Below are 20,102 nucleotides of genomic sequence, written 5' to 3'. Positions count from 1 at the left end.
GACAAACACCAGTAAGTCTCAACTCTACATGGTGACTGGCAAGTTCCTACTGACATGAATTATAAGACATAATCTGATTTCAAAAAAAATTAAAATATAAAAAAGTGCAGGGCTTCCCTGGTGGCGCAGTGGTTGAGAGTCCGCCTGCCGATGCAGGGGACACGGGTTCGTGCCCCGGTCCGGGAGGATCCCACACGCCGCGGAGCCTGCGCGTCCGGAGCCTGTGCTCCGCAACGGGAGAGGCCACAACAGTGAGAGGCCTGCGTACCGCAAAAAAAAAAAAAAAAAAAAATTGCATATGAAAACTGAGAAAATAAGTTCACAACCAGAACTTATTTTTAGCTCCTTAAGTCACTATCACCCCTAAACTGTAGGCTCTGAGATCAAGATATGTGATCAAGGTGTTACTCCCTAAATAATGAATGTAAAAATGGTCTTTTCTAATTTATGAACTTACAGAGGACAATGCTGGATACATAATTGACCATTAATAGAAAAGGACCAAGAAGAATTTGTCACATATTATATGTAGAGGGTCCATGGAAAAAACATAAATGACCTGTACATTATTCCACAGAAAAAAACCTGGAAACTTCTTCACACAAAGATGAAAAATTCTAGAACTAAGATTCCTAATCTTTCCTTTGTGTACACTTAAAGGCAACTGTATTAAGAGAGAGAAAATACTAGCAAACAGAATCCAACAGCACATTAAAAGGATCATACACCATGATCAAGTGGGGTTTATCCCAGGAATGCAAGGATTCTTCAATATATACACAAATCAATCAATGTGATAAACTATATTAACAAATTGAAGGAGAAAAACCATATGATCATCTCAATAGATGCAGAAAAAGCTTACGACAAAATTCAACACCCATTTATGATAAAAACCCTCCAGAAAGTAGGCATAGAGGGAACTTACCTCAACATAATAAAGGCCATATATGACAAACCCACAGCCAGCATCGTTCTCAATGGTGAAAAACTGAAACCATTTCCACTAAGATCAAAAACAAACAAGGTTGCCCACTCTCACCACTATTATTCAACATAGTTTTGGAAGTTTTAGCCACAGCAATCAGAGAAGAAAAACAAATAAAAGGAATCCAAATAGGAAAAGAAGTAAAGCTGTCACTGTTTGCAGATGACATGATACTATACATTGAGAATCCTAAAGATGCTACCAGAAAACTACTAGAGCTAATCAATGAATTTGGTAAAGTAGCAGGTTACAAAATTAATGCACAGAAATCTCCTGCATTCCTATACACTAATGACGAAAAATCTGAAAGAGAAATTAAGGAAACACTCTCATTTACCATTGCAACAAAAAGAATAAAATACCTAGGAATAAACCTACCTAAGGAGACAAAAGACCTGTATACAGAAAAATATAAGACACCAATGAAAGAAATTAAAGACGATACAAACAGATGGAGAGATATACCATGTTCTTGGATTGAAAGAATCAACATTGTGAAAATGACTATACTACGCAAAGCAATCTACAGATTCAGTGCAATCCCTATCAAACTACCAATGGCATTATTCACAGAACTAGAACAAAAAATTTCACAATTTGTATGGAAACACCAAAGACCCTGAATAGCCAAAACAATCTTGACAAAGAAAAACGGAGCTGGAGGAATCAGGCTCCCTGACTTCAGACTATACTGCAAAGCTATACTAAACTAGACAGCATGGTACTGACACAAAAACTGAAATACAGATCAATGGAACAGGATGGAAAGCCCAGAGATAAACCCACACACATATGGTCAACTTATCTATGATAAAGGAGGCAAGAATGCACAATGGAGAAAAGACAGCCTCTTCAATAACTGGTGCTGGGAAGACTGGACAGCTACATGGAAAAGAATGAAATTAGAACACTCCCTAACACCATACACAAAAATAAACTCAAAATGGATTAAAGACCTAAATGTAAGGCCAGACACTATCAAACTTAGAGGAAAACATAGGCAGAACACTCTATGACATAAATCACAGCATGATCCTTTTTGACCCACCTCTTAGAGAAATGGAAATAAAAATAAAAATAAACAAATGGGACCTAATGAAACTTAAAAGCTTTTGCACAGCAAAGGAAACCATAAACAAGATGAAAAGACAACCCTCAGAATGGGAGAAAATATTTGCAACTGAAGCAACTGACAAAGGATTAATCTCCAAAATTTACAAGCAGCTCATGCAGCTCAATATCTAAAAAACAAACAACCCAATCCAAAAATGGGCAGAAGACCTAAATAGACATTTCTCCAAAGAAGATATACAGATTGCCAACAAACATTATGAAAGGACGCTCAATATCACTAATCATTAGAGAAATGCAAATCAAAACTACATTGAGGTATCACCTCACACCAGTCAGAATGGCCATCGTCAAAAAGTCCGCCAACAATAAATGCTGGAGAGGGTGTGGAGAAAAGGGAACCCTCTTGCACTCTTGGTGGGAATGTAAATTGATACAGCCACTATGGAGAACTGTATGGAGGTTCCTTAAAAAACTAAAAATAGAACTACCATATGACACAGCAATCCCACTACTGGCCATATATCCTGAGAAAACCATAATTCAAAAAGAGTCACATACCACAATGTTCACTGCAGCTCTATTTACAATAGCCAGGACATGGAAGCAACCTAAGTGTCCGTCAACAGATGAATGGATAAAGAAGATGTGGCACACATATATAATGGAATATTACTCAGCCATAAAAAGAAACGAAACTGAGTTATTTGTAGTGAGATGGATGGACCTATAGTCTGTCATAAAGAGTGAAGTCAGAAAGAGAAAAACAAATACCATATGCTAACACATATATATGGAATCTAAAAAAGAAAAAAAATGGTTCTGAAGAACCTAGGGGCAGGACAGGAATAAAGACACAGACATAGAGAATGGACTTGAGGACATGGGGAGGGGGAAGGGTTAGCTGGGACAAAGTGAGAGAGTGGCATGGACATATATACACTGCCAAATGTAAAACAGAGAGCTAGTGGGAAGCAGCCACATAGCACAGGGATATCAGCTCGGTGCTTTGTGACCAACTAGATGGGTGGGATAGGGAGGGTGGGAGGGAGACGCGAGAGGGAGGGGATTTGGGGATATATGTATACATATAGCTGATTCACTTTGTGACACAGCAGAAACTAACACACCATTGTAAAGCAATTATACTTCAATAGAGATGTTAAAAAAAAAGAGAGAGAGAAAGAGGACAAATAAGAAGGTCAAGAATATTTCCTTTCTGGGTTATTTTATTAAACTTTGTTTACAAATTTTAGAAATGTTTGATCTAAGAAATCTGGGTTAAAACTGTCCAGCGCTTTTCACGTAGCAGATTCATGGCACAAATGCAACTAAATAGTTGAGGCAATCATGTAATAAGCAACTTTGAAGAAATGTGTTCTATTTGGGCACTTTTATACACTGTTGGTGGGAGTATAAATTGCAACAATCATTTTGGAAAGCAATTTGGCAATATGTAGTGAGACCTTTAAAAATATCCTTACCCTTTGACTCAAGAGTTCTATTTCTGGGAATCCATTCTCAGGAAATCATCTGAAACATGCAAAGAGATCTTCTTCCAAGCATTATTTACCATGGTGAAAAATGAGAAACAATCTAATATGCCCACCAACAGGGAAATGATTAAAAAATTGTGGTAATCCATAAGATAGTTATTTTAGAATATTTACCAAGAATGCCTTTTTACTTTTCCTGATGGTGATTTTTTTTAATTTTAAAGTAATATATACTTATTGTAAAGAAACTTTTAAAAACATAAATGAAAAACTAAAATCCTCTTATTGTCTTTTTTTTTTTTTTTTTTTTGCGGTACGCGGGCCTCTCACTGCTGTGGCCTCTCCCATTGAGGAGCACAGGCTCCAGACGCGCAGGCCCACCAGCCATGGCTCACAGGCCCAGCTGCTCTGCGGCATGTGGGATCCTCCCGGACCAGGGCACGAACCCATGTCCCCTGCATCGGCAGGCAGCCTCTCAACCACTGCGCCACCAGGGAGGCCCCCTCTTATTGTCTTTTTTTTTTTTTTTTTTTTTTTTTGTGGTATGCGGGCCTCTCACTGTTGTGGCCTCTCCCGTTGCGGAGCACAGGCTCCGGATGCGCAGGCTCAGCAGCCATGGCTCACGGGCCCAGCCGCTCCGCGGCATATGGGATCCTCCCAGACCGGGGCACGAACCCGTATCCCCTGCATCGGCAGGCGGACTCTCAACCACTGCGCCACCAGGGAGGCCCCCCCTCTTATTGTCTTATACTCTATCCCCAACTCCTAAAGTTAACTATTGTTAAGTTTTTATATGTAATTTCTAGAAATTTTCTAGTCATATACAAAGTTACCTAACAAACATTTATATATGGGTAATCCTTTGGTTTGCTTTTAACACAAGTGGGGCTATATTCAATTTGTTGCTCTTCAACTTTTTTCTTACACTTACTTTGGGTATCATTCCACATCAGTACAAACAGATCTCCCTCATTCATTTAAAATAGATGTTTCAACATATATCAGGTCCTAAATTGACAGATATTTAGGTTGATTACACTTTTCTGCTTACAAACAATGCTATTAACTAACATATTTGGACACACAACTTTATATAGTAATGTGAATATATTCATTTCTAAGAGTAGAATTTCAACATTTTAGGCACCCAAAGTTATTGCCAAATCACCCACCAAAAAAACATTGTACTGATACCCTCTTCTCTACCTCTCCAAACCATTCAAAATACTGGATACTACCAACTTTTAAATCTCTGCCAGTCTGGAAGATAAACATTTTAATTTGCATAACTAGAATTATGAATAGGGTTAAGCCACTTTTCTACTGCATGGTTCATCTTTTTCTTATAGACTTATAAGAGACCTTGGTACAGTCATGAAATTAGCCCTTTGTCACATGTGTTGTAAATAATTTTTTTTTCAGTTTGTTTTTATTTTTAAACAATGTTAATAGTATTTTTTACTATCTAGCAAATTTCTCTATTCCTCCCATTAGGGTTCCTGAATTTTATATATGCTTCAAAGGTCCTTCCATCTCAAATATTTTTAAAAAGTACATGATTTCTCCTATTCTTTTTATAATTTCATTTTTACTGAGAGCTTTCAACAACTGTAAATTAAAATATAGATATATAATTATTTACACAGTTGGAGCCCAATTAGGTAAAAAAAAAATAGAAAAATACAGCAAGGAAATAAAACATTGACAGTGATTATTGTTGAATGTTAGGATTATATATGATTTTCTTTTCTGTAACTTCCAAATTTTCTACAATGAACAGGCCTTACTTTTATAATCTTAAGAAAATAACATTTCTTAAAATCAAATTTTAAATTTTTCTTAAGTTTTTGATGGTACTGGCTTCAATTCTCAATCAAGTATTGTTTGAGTACCTCACCTAGAGTCTAACAGTAACACTAAATCTAATACTAAGGCAGAGATTTGTATTTTCTTTTAGCTCCATTGACATGGATGACACAACAGGAGAAAATCTTAAACTGCCAAACAGGGGTTAGCTGAAAGCAAGAATTACATTTCCATTTGGGAAGTTACTTTGAATAGTTATCACAATAATAGTTACACCTATTAGGTACTTAGTATGTGCCAAGTATTCTTCACTACATCTTTAAGAGATGGGTACCATTATTATGCCTATTTTACAGATTGGGAAACTAAGGCACAGATAGGCTAAATAACTTGCTCAAACTATGAAAGCAATTAAACGTGGTAGACTGAATATAAAAAGTCTGGTTCCAGAATGGCCATTCTTAATTTCTAAACTAAAATGCTACTTTAAAGCTATTTAAAATGCTATTAAGTGCTATTCAGGTGGCATCTCTGAATCTCCAAGCTGAGATTTCCCACATATAATGCCAGTGCACTACCACACATAACAGTGCTCTGAAAAGCTGGGTAATAGCAATTACTTGTCACATAAACTATGGCTTACATTAAATTATTTTAAGAGTAAAAGCTAAAAGTAGTGGCAGATGCCTATGATTTCCCTGGCCCATCATTTGTTCCCTGCCTCTCTGCTAAAATCTGCTAAAATCTTGAAAAATGTGCACATTTTTCTCCCACAATGCTGGGGGATGTGTTTACTACATCATCTTCAACATGGTACCTGCATAAGTTATTCCCATTTGGGCTATATATTTCTGGCAAGACAATTTTTAGTGCTTTGTGTGAAGCTGAAAGTCAAATAGAAGGTAAACAAATAGGAAACTTCTCATTCTCACAGTTTAGATGGGAACGAACCCTTCTGATTCTGAGCTGTACCATGCATTAGTGATAATAATTTCATGCTTCCTACTCTGGCTTTGCATTTGTCAATGTTACTGCTTCAAAGGGCCCTTCAGGTACCTAAGAGATAGAAATATTTTCAACTTACTTTTGTGTTTTTTAATAATAAAGGAGTAAAAAGTACATACTTGACCATAAAAATGTAGGCACAAACGTAAAGGAAAGGCATACAAAACATTTTCTATAAATCTACCTTGTCCTTCGTTAGTACCTGTAAGCTTTTTTGAGTATAAATGGTCAAACTGGACTAGTAGCACCTCTGAGAAAAAGCTTTTAAGTTGGCAGTAATTTTTAAGAAATAATAGTTTAACTACAGATGATCGGCCATAGATTGCCAGCAATAAGAGCCACAAGTCTGAAACCCAGGAACTCTCTACAATCAACTTTTGATGTTATGACTGCTTTCTAAGGATTTACTGAACAAAATTGACCTTAATTTTCTAATTTTCTAATCTGTAAAAATGGGGATTAAAATAATTGCTCACTAGTGCTATAAAAAATCATGATATTCCTATTAGAAACTACTAGGACACTTAGAAATTGACAGAACAAACAATTTACCTTACCAAAAAAAGAACTGCTTAGGTTAATTTATGAACATAGTATGTTTGGAAAAACACAAATGTGAGTTATGATTAATATCTCTTAATAGTATATGTTGATAAATTTCAAATGGAGGGATGTGATCCACAGGGACAAGATAGAGTAACCCCAAAGAGCAGAGACCTAGGAGAAGGTTAGCTAAAAGTTACACAAAAAGGGCTGAACTGGCCCTTTATTACATAGACTTTTTAATCTCTCACTCTTGCCCTGCCTGTAAGAGCCACTTACTTGCCAGGGATGAAAACACTGAATCTTAGATGACTGGTTGGTCACTTTTGGGAACTTATTTTTAGAGGAAAGTAAAATGGGAAACTAAGAGACCCAAGGAAGATCACAAATGGGTACAATAAATATTTCTAGAGATTTGGAATAACAAAATAAAACTTGTACTTACAACTTGAGATTCACGAGCTTTAGGAAACATTTTGGCAACATTGAGCCCATCAATAACAATATCAAAAGGAGGATGGTATTTTACAAAGTTCTGAAATCTCTTAAGTTCCTAAAAAAGAAAAGTCAGATAAAATATTAATAAGAACCTAGTAAGGTCTTTATCATAAACACACTGCTATGACTTTCATTATTGTTCTGGTAAGTCAAAATATTCATCCCTTAAAAATACACACACACACACACACACACACACACACACACACACAGATGCTTTCAAAATGAAATCTGAAAAGATCAGCCTAATAGATGCAACTGCATGTAATTATCTGATACATCTTATAATCTCATAGTGTTTTACACTTCACAAAGTACTTCACATGGTATTTCATTTGATCTGTAACCAGTTATCTAGTCTGCTACACTGACACACATGGTAGTCAGATGAGAATAAAATGTCAAAATCTCTATGCCTTGTTCTATAAGCCAAGGAGAAGCAAATCTCAGATATGCCAGTCTATCAGTGCAACCATGTTGAAAAAACAAGACTCTATAACTTGTACTCCTCTCTTGTCATCAAGAGGATTTGGTTACTTATGGCTATTTTGAAGAGTTGAAAATTCATTCATTCATTCAACAAACATTTGTTGAAAGCCTCATTCTATTGAAAATGGGCACTGTTGTTCACGGTGTCCATAAACTGTTAATGTGGCTACCTTGAGAACACAAGTTTTGCTTCCATCACTGTAATTTTATTGCAGTGGTGACAATGAGACATGTAACATATTTTTTGCTAGGTTCATAAGTAAAAATTGGATACAACAAGGTTTTTCAATATTAGAAAAGATGAAGGAATAAATAGCAATGTGCTTGCTATATTTAACTTCTGGGAAAAAAAATTTGTTGAGCACCTACTGTATGCCCAGCAGTTACCAAAGAGACAAAACCCCAACTTAATGGAGCTTGCATTTTAATGGCAGGAGACACACAATAAACAAGTTAATATATTAAATGTCAAATGTAATGAGTGCTATGGGTGGAAGAAAAGGAGGAGAGGGAGTTCCACTCCTGGTAATGACGGAGTAGTCTGTAATGGATTACCAGATAATATAATATTTTCTATATAAAAAGTAACTATTTGAAGGTACTAGAGAATGACCAAAAGCAAGCAGAAATTGGAGGGCACACAACATTTGAAAGAAGGTTTGATGGTTTTAAAGCATGTCTGAAAATTCTTTGACACTCCTCCCCCCTCAAAAGGCAGAGTCTAACTCCCTTCACTTGAATAGAGGCTTTTCTTTGTGACTGCCTTAATGAATGAGTGTGGCAGAAGTGACACTGTGTGACTTCCAAGGCTGGGTATTAAAAGGCAATACAGCTTCCATCTGGCTCTCCCTTTTAGGATGCCTGCTCTTTGAACCCAACCATCATTAAAAACCCAGGCAGAGGTCATGGGTCATGTACAGGAGTTCTACCTGACAGTCGAACTGAGTCCCAGCCAAAAGCCAACATCAACCATCAGATCTATGAGAGTGAGGGAGATTTCAAGATGACCTTAGCCTTCATTTGATTACAACAGTAGAAGGACCAAGCAAAAATCACACAACTCAGTTTAGTCAAACCCTAGAACCATGAGATGATATAATAATAATAATAATAATAGGTGACTGTTTCTGTTTAATGCCACTACATTTGGGGTGGTTTCTTATCTATTTATGGATAACCAGATAATAAGTGAACTGCAGCAGGAGAAATTTGCCTGTATGTGGCTTTTTGCCAGAGGGCACTCTCTAGTCAGCATGGTTGGCAGGGGCAGCTGGAAATCAAGCAGAAAGCCACAGACTGACTGGTTTGAGAAATGAGAAGAGTTGGAGGCTGCCAGAGAGGCTGGGAAGTTACAGAAAGAATGCTAGAAAAGAGGGAACTGCAAAAATCTGTGTATAAATCTGCCCAAATCCTTGGCTAATCCTTGATCTGTACATGCATGGAGGAGACTCCAAGGAGCCCAGCAAAAAAAACAACAGATGAAAGACTTAAAAGACCTGAACAAAGATTTCAATTATTATCCACTGCAAGAGTGGCAGAGTCTGGAGTCTCTAAGTCTAACCAAGTTTAACCATCTGGTAAAGCAGAAAATCTTTGTATAAATCTGCCCAAATCCTTGGCTAACCCTTGATCTGTACATGCGTGGAGGAGACTCCAAGGAGCCCAGCAAAAAAAACAACAGATGAAAGACTTAAAAGACCCGAACAAAGATTTCAATTATTATCTACTGCAAGAGTGGCAGAGTCTGGGGGCTTCCCTGGTGGCGCAGTGGTTGAGAGTCCACCTGCCGATGCAGGGGACACGGGTTCGTACCCCGGTCCGGGAAGATCCCACATGCCACAGGGCGGCTGGGCCCGTGAGCCATGGCCGCTGAGCCTGCGTGTCCGGAGCCTGTGCTCCTCAATGGGAGAGGCCACAACAGTGAGAGGCCCGCGTACTGCAAAAAAAAAAAAAAAAAAGAGTGGCAGAGTCTGAGTCTCTAAGTCTAACCAAGTTTAACCAGCTGGTAAAGCAGAAAATCAATAACCTCCAGAGGAAGATAATGGAATCCAGAGCCTTTGCAAGATGCCCCTCACAATGTCCAACATACAATTTAAAAAATAATAAACATGAGAGGAAATAGGAAATGTGACCCATAGTCAAGAGAAAAGAAAGTCAACAGAAATCAATCCAGGTCCAGATGCTGGAGTTAGCAGGCAAGAAATTTAAAGTAGCTACTATAAATAGATTTAAGAATTTAAAGGAAAATATAGTTATAATGAATGGAAAGAAAGGAAAAAACAGAAAATGGAAACTATAAAAATGAACATTCTAGAGCCAAAAAGCACACATGTGGAATAAAATATTCACAGGGTGGACATTACAGCAGATTAGGGATGGGAAAAGTAAGAGTCAGTGAACACAAATGACGGAGCAACAGAAATTATGCAACTGAAGGAAAAAAGATCAAAAGGAAAAGATAAATAAACCCTTAGTAACCTGTGGAACAATACCAAACAGACCAACATATGTGTCGTTGGAGTCTAAAAGGAGAGGATGGAGAGGAAAGGAGAAAATAGAAAAGGGAATCTGAATAATGGCCAAAATTTGATGAAAAATATAACTTATCTAAGAAGCAGAGCAAACTCGAAGCAGGATAAATACAAAGAAAATACAAAGCAGGATAAATCAAAGATAAATCAAACATGCAGGAGTGATATATATGACAACAATAGCACAAAAACCAGGAAGTGTTTGGTAAATGGAATTCTACTGCTACAAGGTTCCTACATTTTATGTGAAATGGTATAACCTAAACTCTAAGTGGACTAGGTTAAAGATTCATATTATAATCCCAACTCATATATTTAAAAATAATACAGAAAAGGCATAGATAAAAAGCCAACAGAAGAATTCAATGAAATATTTTTAAAAATTTGATTAACCCAAAAGAACATGAAAATAGGAACAGAGGAACCAAAAAAAATTTTTTTGGATAAATATAAAACAATAGCAAAATAAAATATTTAAATTCAACCCTATCAAAAATGCTGTTTATAAGAGACATACTTTGTTTGTTTGTTTTCGGTATGCGGGCCTCTCCTGTTGTGGCCTCTCCCGTTGCGGAGCACAGGCTCCGGACGCGCAGGCTCAGCGGCTATGGCTCACAGGCCTAGCCGCTCCGCGGCATGTGGCATCTTCCCAGACCGGGGCAGGAACCTGTGTCCCCTGCATCGGCAGGCAGACTCTCAACCACTGCGCCACCAGGGAAGCCCCATACTTTGTTTTTCTTCCAATTTTATTGCAATATAATTGACATACAGTCCCGTATAAGTTTAAGGTGTACAGCATAATGATTTGACTTACATACATTATGAAATGATTACCACAATAACTTTAATGAACATTCATCACCTTAATATACACAAAATTTTTTATAAAAGAAAAAAAAATAATTTTCTCTTGTGACAAGAACTCTTAGGGTTTACTCTCTTTTTTTTTTTTTTGCGGTACGCGGGCCTCTCACTGTTGTGGCCTCTCCCGTTGTGGAGCACAGGCTCCGGATACGCAGGCCCAGCGGCCATGGCTCACGGGCCCAGCTGCTCCGCGGCATGTGGGATCTTCCCAGACCGGGGCACGAACCGGCGTCCCCTGCATCGGCAGGCGGACTCTCAACTACTGCGCCACCAGGGAAGCCCAGGGTTTACTCTCTTAACAACTCTTATATTTGACACACAGCAGGGTTAATTATATTTATCAGGTTATACATCATATCTCTAGTACTAATTTATCTAAATAACTGGAAGTTTGTGCCTTTGGACTAACTTCATCCAATTTGCTCTTCCCCCACTCCCTGCCTCTGATAACCATAAATCCGATCTCTTTTTCTGTGAATTTGTTTGCTTGTTTGTTTTTGAAGTACAGTTGAACTACAACTGTATGTTAGTTCCTCATGCACAACATAGCAATTTGATATTTCTATATGTTTCAAAATTATCACCACGATAAGTCTAGTTACTATCTGTCACCATAGAAACATGTTACAATATTACTGACTACATTCCCCACACTGTACTTTTAATACCCGTGACTCATTTATTTGGTAACCGGGAAGTCTGTACTTCTTAATCTCCCTCAACCTATTCCTCTCAGCCCCCACACTCATCCCCTCTAGCAACCACCTGTTTGTTCTCTGTATCTATGACTCTGTTTCTATTTTGTTATGTTTGTTCATTTGTTTTGTTTGTTAGATTCCATATAAAAGTGAAATCATAGAGTATTTATCTTTCTGTCTGACTCATGTCACTTAGCATAATACCCTTTAGGTACATCCATGTTGTTGCAAATGAAAAAATTTCATTCTTTTTTATGACTAATATTCTGTTGTGATATATACATATATATATATGCATGCATGCCACATCTTCTTTATCTATTCATCTATTGATGGGCACTTAGGTTGCTTCCATGTCTTGGCAATTGTAAATAATGCTGCAGTGGACATTGGTGTGCATATATCATTTCAAATTAGTGTTTTCATTTTCTTTGGATAAATACCCAGGAGTTGAAATGCTGGATCATATTGTAGTTCTAGTTTTAGTTTTTGAGGAACTTCCATACTGTTTTCAATAGTGGCTGCACCAATTCACATTCCCACAAACAGTGTAGAAGGGTTCACTTTTCTCCACATACTCACTAGCTCTTGTTATTTGTTATCTTTTCGATAATAACCATTCCAGCAGGTGCGAGGTGATACCTCATTGTGGTTTTTGTTTTCAATTCCCTGGTGATAGTGATGTTGAATATCTTTTCATGTGCCTGTTGGCCATCTGTATGTCTTCTTTGGCAAAACGTCTATTCAGGTCCTCTGCCCACTTTTTAATGGGGTTGTTTTTTTTTTAATGTTAACGTGTATGAGTTCTTGTATATTTTGGATATTAACCCCTTATCTGATATATCATTTGCAAATATCTTCTCCCATTCAGTAGGCAGCATTTTCATTAAGTCATCAGTTTCCTTTGCTGTGCAAAAGCTTTTTAGTTTGATGTAGTCCCATTTGTTTAAAATATGTAAATTCAACCCTATCAAAAATGCCGTTTATAAGAGATGTACTTTAAATATAAAGATATGGATAAGCTGAAAGTGAAAAGTAGGAAGAAAATACATATCATGCATCAGTATGCTTAAGAAAGTCGGAGTGGCAACACTAATTTTAGACAAAATAGATTTTAAGAAAACAAGTATTACAAAAAATAAAAAGGTACACTTTGTAATGATAACAAAATCAATATATGGGGAAATCATATTCATAAATAAGAACAGAGCTTCGAAATACATGAAGCAAAACTTGACAGAAGTGAAAAGAGGAACATAAATGTCTATAATCATAGATGGCAATTTCAACTTTTCTCTCCATAACTGATAGAACACGTAGATAAAAATCAGCAAGGAAAGAGAAGACCTAAACTACTATTAACCACTTTGACTTGATTGATATCTAAAGGACAATATATCCAACAATGGCAGAATATTTCTTCCTTTTAAGTACACATGGAACACCAAGACAAACCACAGCTCTAGGCCATAAAATGAGTCTCAATACATTTAGAAATATTAACATCTGAAAGAGTATGTTTGCTGATTACTCTAACATACACACACACACACACACACACACACACACAAAAGTGGACCCTTGTACACTGTTGGTGGGAATGTAAATTGGTGCAATGGCTACAGAAAGCCAACAGCAGTACGATATTTAGAAAAGTTCCAAGTATTCCTGAATAATACTTCTAAATAACCCATGGGTTAAAAGAAATTTACACAGGAAATTAGAAAATATTTTGAATTAAGTGACAGTAAAATATTAAATATCAAAATTCATGCCTGCATTAGAGCAATACTTAGCTTTAAATGATTACATGAAGAGAAGAAAGGTCTAAAATCACTGATCCAAGTTTTCACTTTAAGCTAGAAAAAGAAGAGCAAATAAATTTCAAGAAAGTAATAATATTAATAATAAAGAGTCGAATCAGAGAAACAGAAAAGTAAGAAAACTAATAAGGGAAAAAGTTGGAGAAAAAAATGAACCCCCATCTCTATCTCACATCACACTCAAAAATTATTTTGTTATAGATAAGTCTAAACCCAAAAGCCAAAACTATGAAATCTAAACCTAAGAGCCAAACCTAGAAGAAAAGAGAATTCTGTATAACATCAGGATAGACAAAAATTTCTTGGGTAACACAGTCATCACCAATATTCACACAGTGCGCCTCCTGATACGATGCCTCTGACAAGGATACAACAGCATTTTTGTGATATTCTTGCCAAAAACGCATAGCCTGAATCTAATCATAAGGAAATATCAGGTGAACCCAAATGGAGACATTCTACAAAACACTAGGTCTATAGTTTAAAAAAAAAATCAAGGTCCAAGAAAGACAAAGAAAACTGGGATTTTTGTTGCAGATGAAAAGAGACCAAAGAAACAGGACAACAAAACCCAATGTGTAATCCTGGATTGGATCTGGGGGAAGGAGAAACTTACAAAGGACATTATTGTGACAAGTGACAATTGTGACTGAGTATCAACTGCGGATTAGATAATATCACTGTAGCAAAATTACAAAGAGGAAGAACCCCCTTTAGGCCAATAAGCACATGATCAGACACTCAACATTATTAGTCATCAGGGAAATGCAAATTTAAAACCACTGAGAAATCATTATCCACACACCAGAATGACTAAAATTTAAAAGACTGATCATAATAAGTATGTGGAGCAACTGGAACTTTTAAATATTGCTAATGGGATGCAAAATGCAACCTCACTATGGAAAACAATTGGGCAGTTTCTTATAAGGTTAAGCATACATTTATCCTATATATCAAGAATTCCACCGTTAGGTATTGAAAGACGAGAAATGAAAACATGCATCCACACAGAGACTTGTATGTGAATGTTAATAATGGCTTTATTTGTAATTGTCCCAAACTGGAAACAATTCAAGTGTCCATCAACTGGTGAATGAATGGGAAAAAATGTGGTATATCCAGACAATGTTATACTATTCATCAATAAAAAGAAACTACTAATACACACAAACACATGATGGATTTCAAAAGTATTATGCTAAATAAAAAAAACGGCAGACATAAAAGGCTAATACATACTGTATGATTTCATTTATATGAAATTTAAGGCAAAACTATACCAGTGGAAAGCAGATTAATGGTTCCAGGAAGGAGGGAGAGGGAACTGACTGCAATGAATACAAGGGCACTTTTGGGGGATGATATACTTGGTCCCATATCTTGATTATAGAGGTTATGACACAACTGCATGTATTTGTCAAAACTCACTGAATTGTATACTGGCAAATCTTATTATATGTAAATTATACCTTAATAAAGCTGATTAAAAAACAAAAGGAAGAAAATCCTAGTAGTAATAAATATTTCACCTTTAAGATAACCATTGGTCCATATGCATACTTTCATATGTCACTTGACTTCTTTAGCTTTTCTATCCCTGCTGACTACAGTTGTGTGGGACCATACTCTTTCCCTTCTACTCAGCAAAACACTTTGTTTTAAAATTTCTCTGCTCAAATATATTTCCTATACAATGTTTAGAAAGTTCCAATTCATATCAAAACTAACTAAATATTAGTTGGAATGGGAATACTATTTTTTATAAATGGAAATAAAACTATCAAGGAAATTTAAATAGTTCACATACAACATGACCATTTCTTGTTTCAGTTTGAACGAACCAAGGAAAACAAGTGCATTAAATTTCTAAAATTCAGGTTTCACTAATAATTAACAGTAAAAGAATTTCCCATTATACTTCTAATTTATCATCTTGGTGCTGCTCTTGGTACTCATTATATTCACTTCAGGAGTAATGACAAACTAGGGTAGTTCAGTATTACTGGAAAAATGGACATCTGTAAAAATGAAGAGTTAAACTAAACAGATAACTTATAAAATCCCCTTCCAGTTCTGATATTCTATGTTAACCACTCTTGGAAATCCCTTAAAACCACAGAATGGAAGAGGGTATACTGGAGAAGTTTTGTTTCAAAGGTGAGTCTCAGGAACCTCTGTGCAATCACGGGATGTGTAAAATATAATCTCATCCAAAGATTATCCTCCCAATCCATGTCTTCTAATAGACAAACAGAAAAATCCAAGAGGTTGGGTTGTTGTTGTTTTTTCCCCATTACTAAAGCTCTGCTTAGTAAATATGTTACTAGTCAGGGAGTAATACTTTTACTACTTTGTAATACTTCCAGTGGGTCCCCAAGATGCTCACTTTCTGAACTAAACAAATTTATGTCACTGTACACAAAAGCCCTTGAAAAGACCACGCTGAGAAGGCGTGAAAAAGAAAGAGTTGACCTACTGAGACAGCACACTAACTATGGCATAGGGCAATACAAATATGCAGGCTTAGCTGTTTTAATGGATGATAAATTTAAGCAAAGAACAATTATTTCTTTCTAGGGCTACTGCCAGAGTTGTACTTGATTGCAGACTGGCTTATGATCTGGGGTATGAAAATCCACCAACCTTTTGATCATTTGTTCCTTGGCTATTAATAAAAGAAGTTTTAATTAAAAAAATAATTTTATGGAGACATAATTCATATACCACACACTTCACTAGTTTGAAATGTACAATTCACAGACTGTGCCACATCACCACCATCTAATTTTCGAATATTCTGTCCCTCCTAGAAAAACTCCTGGAATTCCCTGGAGGTCCAGTGGTTAGTACTCTTTGCACTTTCACTGCCGAGGGCCCAGGTTTAACCCCTGGTTGGGGAGCTAAGATCCTGCAAGCCATGCAGCATTGACAGAAAAAAAGAAACAACTCCATTCTCATTAGCAGTCAATCCTCATTCCCCCACCTACCACACAGCAACCACTAATTAATCTACTTTGTTTCTATAGATTTACCTATTCTGGACATTTCAGATAAACTGAATCGTACAAATATGTGGTATTCTATGACTGACTTCGTTCATTCAGCATATTTTCTTTCTTTTTAAAAAAATATTTATTTATGTATTTATTTGGTTGCGCTGGGTCTTAGTTGCAGCACGCAGGCTCCTTAGTTGTGGCATGAGAACTCTTAGTTGTGGCATGTGTGTGGGATCTAGTTCCCTGACCAGGGATAGAACCCGGGTTCCCTGCATTGGGAGCGTGGAGTCTTATCCACTGCGCCACCAGGGAAGTTCCCTCAGCATAATATTTTCAAGGTTTAATCATGTTCAGCATGTATCAGTACTTCATTCTTTTTTATTGCCAAGTAATATTTCACTGTATGGATATGCCATATTTTATTTACTTATTCATTAATGGATGAACATTTGGGTTATTTCCACCTTGGGGCTATTATGAAAAATGCTGCTATGAACATTTGTGTACAAGTTCTGCATGGATGTATGTTTTCATTTCTCTTGGGTATATATATCTAGGAATGAAACTGTTAAGGTACCAAATGTGGTAATTCTGTTTAACTCATTGAGGAACTGCCAGACTGTTTTCCAAAGTAGCTGCACCATTTTACATTCCCAACTGCAATGTATGAAGGTTCCAATTTCTCCACATCCTCAACCAAAACTGGTTATTGTATGTCTTTTTTATTATAGTCATGCTTGTGGGTGTGAAGAGGTATCTCCCTGCAGTTTTGATGTACATTTCCCTAATGACTAATGATGTTGAGCATCTTTTCATGTGCTCACTGGTCTAAAGGGAGTGCTTCATTTTTGTAACATACAGGTTTTATAAATTCAACACATATCTCCTTCAATAATTGTCACAACTTCAATCGTCTTAACTCATTTTATACTTTTAAGTTTAAATCTGAGAAGTTTAACTGCATAGGAATTATAAAAACTGTACAAAAGAAGTTGTAAACTCAGATGACTACAGGGACCAGGCAGGTGATATAAACAGGTAAAACAGGCCAAGTCTAAGAAAACATAAGAGCAAGCAAAATGATAATTAGCAAATACTCATATCTCATTGTCCAAGATTCGACAGAAGGAGGTGATGGCTATGACCAAACTGGAGAATGGAGGTCCCTTCTAAAGGGAACAGCCCAGTGCTCGGTACAGATAATTGTTGCCACACAAATATAAAGACCCAGGGTTAGCAACAATAAAGACCCAGGGTTAGCAGATTTGATTTTCGAAAGAAAATTTTAAAATCTGGCATTTTGAAACGTGAAATGACTTTTTAAAAGAGTAAAACACAAAGATGCTCAAACAAAAAAACTAATATGGGCTAGATCTCACCCTTAGGCCACAAATTCATAATACATTCACTTGATCAGTGAGTCAACAGATTTTCATTAAGTACCAAATGTATGTGAAAAATAATGTTCTTATTCCTAGGAACAGAAAAGTGAAAACACTTCCTGCCCTCAAGGAATTTATATTAGCCAAGGAAACAAGCAATACCAAGGTAACAAATACTTAATTTCATTTAGAGAAAAGTGCCTTGAAGAAAAATTAAGCCAGGCAGGGTATTAGCATCACCTTCCCTAGTCCCTCTCTATTTTAGATTTGGTGAAGGCCTTTCTAATGAGGTGACTTTTGAACAAAGACCTGAATGAAGTGAGGGAGTAAACCATGCTCCCTCTGGGGGAAGTGCCCCTAGGCAGAGGAAAGAACCATGAAGGCCCTTAAGAAACACCAAAGAGGGCTTCCCTGGTGGCACAGTGGTTAAGAATTTGCCTGCCAACGCAGGGGACACAGGTTCAAGCCCTGAGCCGGGAAGATCCCACATGCCGCAGAGCAATTAAGCCTGTGTGCCACAACTACTGAGCTTGCGCTCTAGAACCCACGAGCCACAGCTACTGAGCCCGCATGCCACAACTACTGAGGCCCATGCTCTTAGAGCCTGTGCTCCGTAACAAGAGAAGCCACCGCAATGAGAAGCCCGTGCACTGCAACGAAGAGTAGCCCCCGCTCGCCGCAACTAGAGAAAGCCTGCGCGCAGCAACGAAGACCCAACACAGCCAAAAATAAATAAATAAATTTATTTTAAAAAAAAAAAGAAACACTAAAGAGCTTGGCCTGTTTGAGGATTAACAACTAGGCAATTTGGAAACTCAAAGAATAAGTATAAAGTCTTTATATAATTATAGTTTGAGCTTAAATTAAAAAAAAAACTCTTGCTTATTGCTACAACATGGAAAAGAGTAAATAAATGTAAAAACAATTCTAAAACAGCTAATCAAAAGTTTAAATTCTTTATCTTATCGGCCAGCAGTCCCCAGCCTTTCTGGCACCAGGGACTGGTTTCATGGAGGACAACTTTCCCACGGATGGGGGGTGGGGGAATGGAGGGATGGTTCAGGCAGTAATGGGAGCGATGGAGAGCAGCAGATGAAGCTTCACATGCTTGCCCGCCGCTCACCTCCTGCTGTGCGGCCTAGTTCCTAACAGGGGTCCGTGGCCCAGGGGTTGCAGACCCCTGTCTTATCCAACCTTATATTAGAAACAATGAAGTAGAACTGATATTTGTTGATTTGTGGTTGTTACCTAATCACAAATGAGTAGCAGAAAGATCCAAAGATGAATAGCAAGAAAGAGATATAAAAGAATGGCCCTTATACACTACACTTGATACTTGAGATCCAGAATGGAGGTGACTCCAGCTCCTGCCATCAAAAAGCTGCCTTCATAATTATAAATAACTCTCACGACATACATGGCAGTATAACTTGACTCTTCTATTTATTATTTCTTCTACACTATGGATGAGAAAACAAACAGGTTAAGCAACTGATTTTTCTCAACAAATGATATGCAAAGAGACAATAACTTCTTTTTTAGCTTTCCACTTAGAAGAGCTTAAATTTTTTCAAATTTTGGGGATGATGATCTATATGTTTATGACAGTTTACTTCTATTCTGAGACTTTGATACAAATTTCACAAGGAAATTAAAAACATATCTCTCTCATTTATTTTGTTTAATTTCCTACTCTAGAATAGCAACTAAGGGTAACCAGGAGGACTACAATAACATATACTCAAAACTGTATTTCATAAAAGAAGCAGTGATCTTAACATGTCAATTATATCCAATGTACTGAAACATCAGATAATATTTTCCAAAGATTAGAAGAAACGGAATATCAAAACAACTGGCTTTAGTCACAGTGGATATGGAAAAACAGGGGAATACCAGTTATTTTGGT

General features: G+C 36.9%; 1 protein-coding gene across 2 annotated transcripts in view; it reads right to left on the bottom strand.

The window, feature by feature from the left end:
• Window positions 1–20,102, bottom strand: part of PRORP (protein only RNase P catalytic subunit) — a gene marked incomplete at both ends in the record, with an annotated part of 122,328 nt that overhangs the window by 64,852 nt on the left and 37,374 nt on the right. For both annotated transcript variants that reach the window (XM_079701110.1, XM_079701111.1), the window contains one exon: window positions 7,355–7,462. In XM_079701110.1, the coding sequence (XP_079557236.1) occupies window positions 7,355–7,462 (108 nt within the window). The remainder of the gene's footprint in view (window positions 1–7,354; window positions 7,463–20,102) is intronic.

Source organism: Hyperoodon ampullatus (assembly GCF_949752795.1).
Source record: "Hyperoodon ampullatus genome assembly, chromosome: 3".
NCBI lineage: Eukaryota > Metazoa > Chordata > Mammalia > Artiodactyla > Ziphiidae > Hyperoodon > Hyperoodon ampullatus.
Note: the sequence above shows the minus strand (reverse complement) of the source record. Positions and strands in the feature narration are given on the sequence as shown.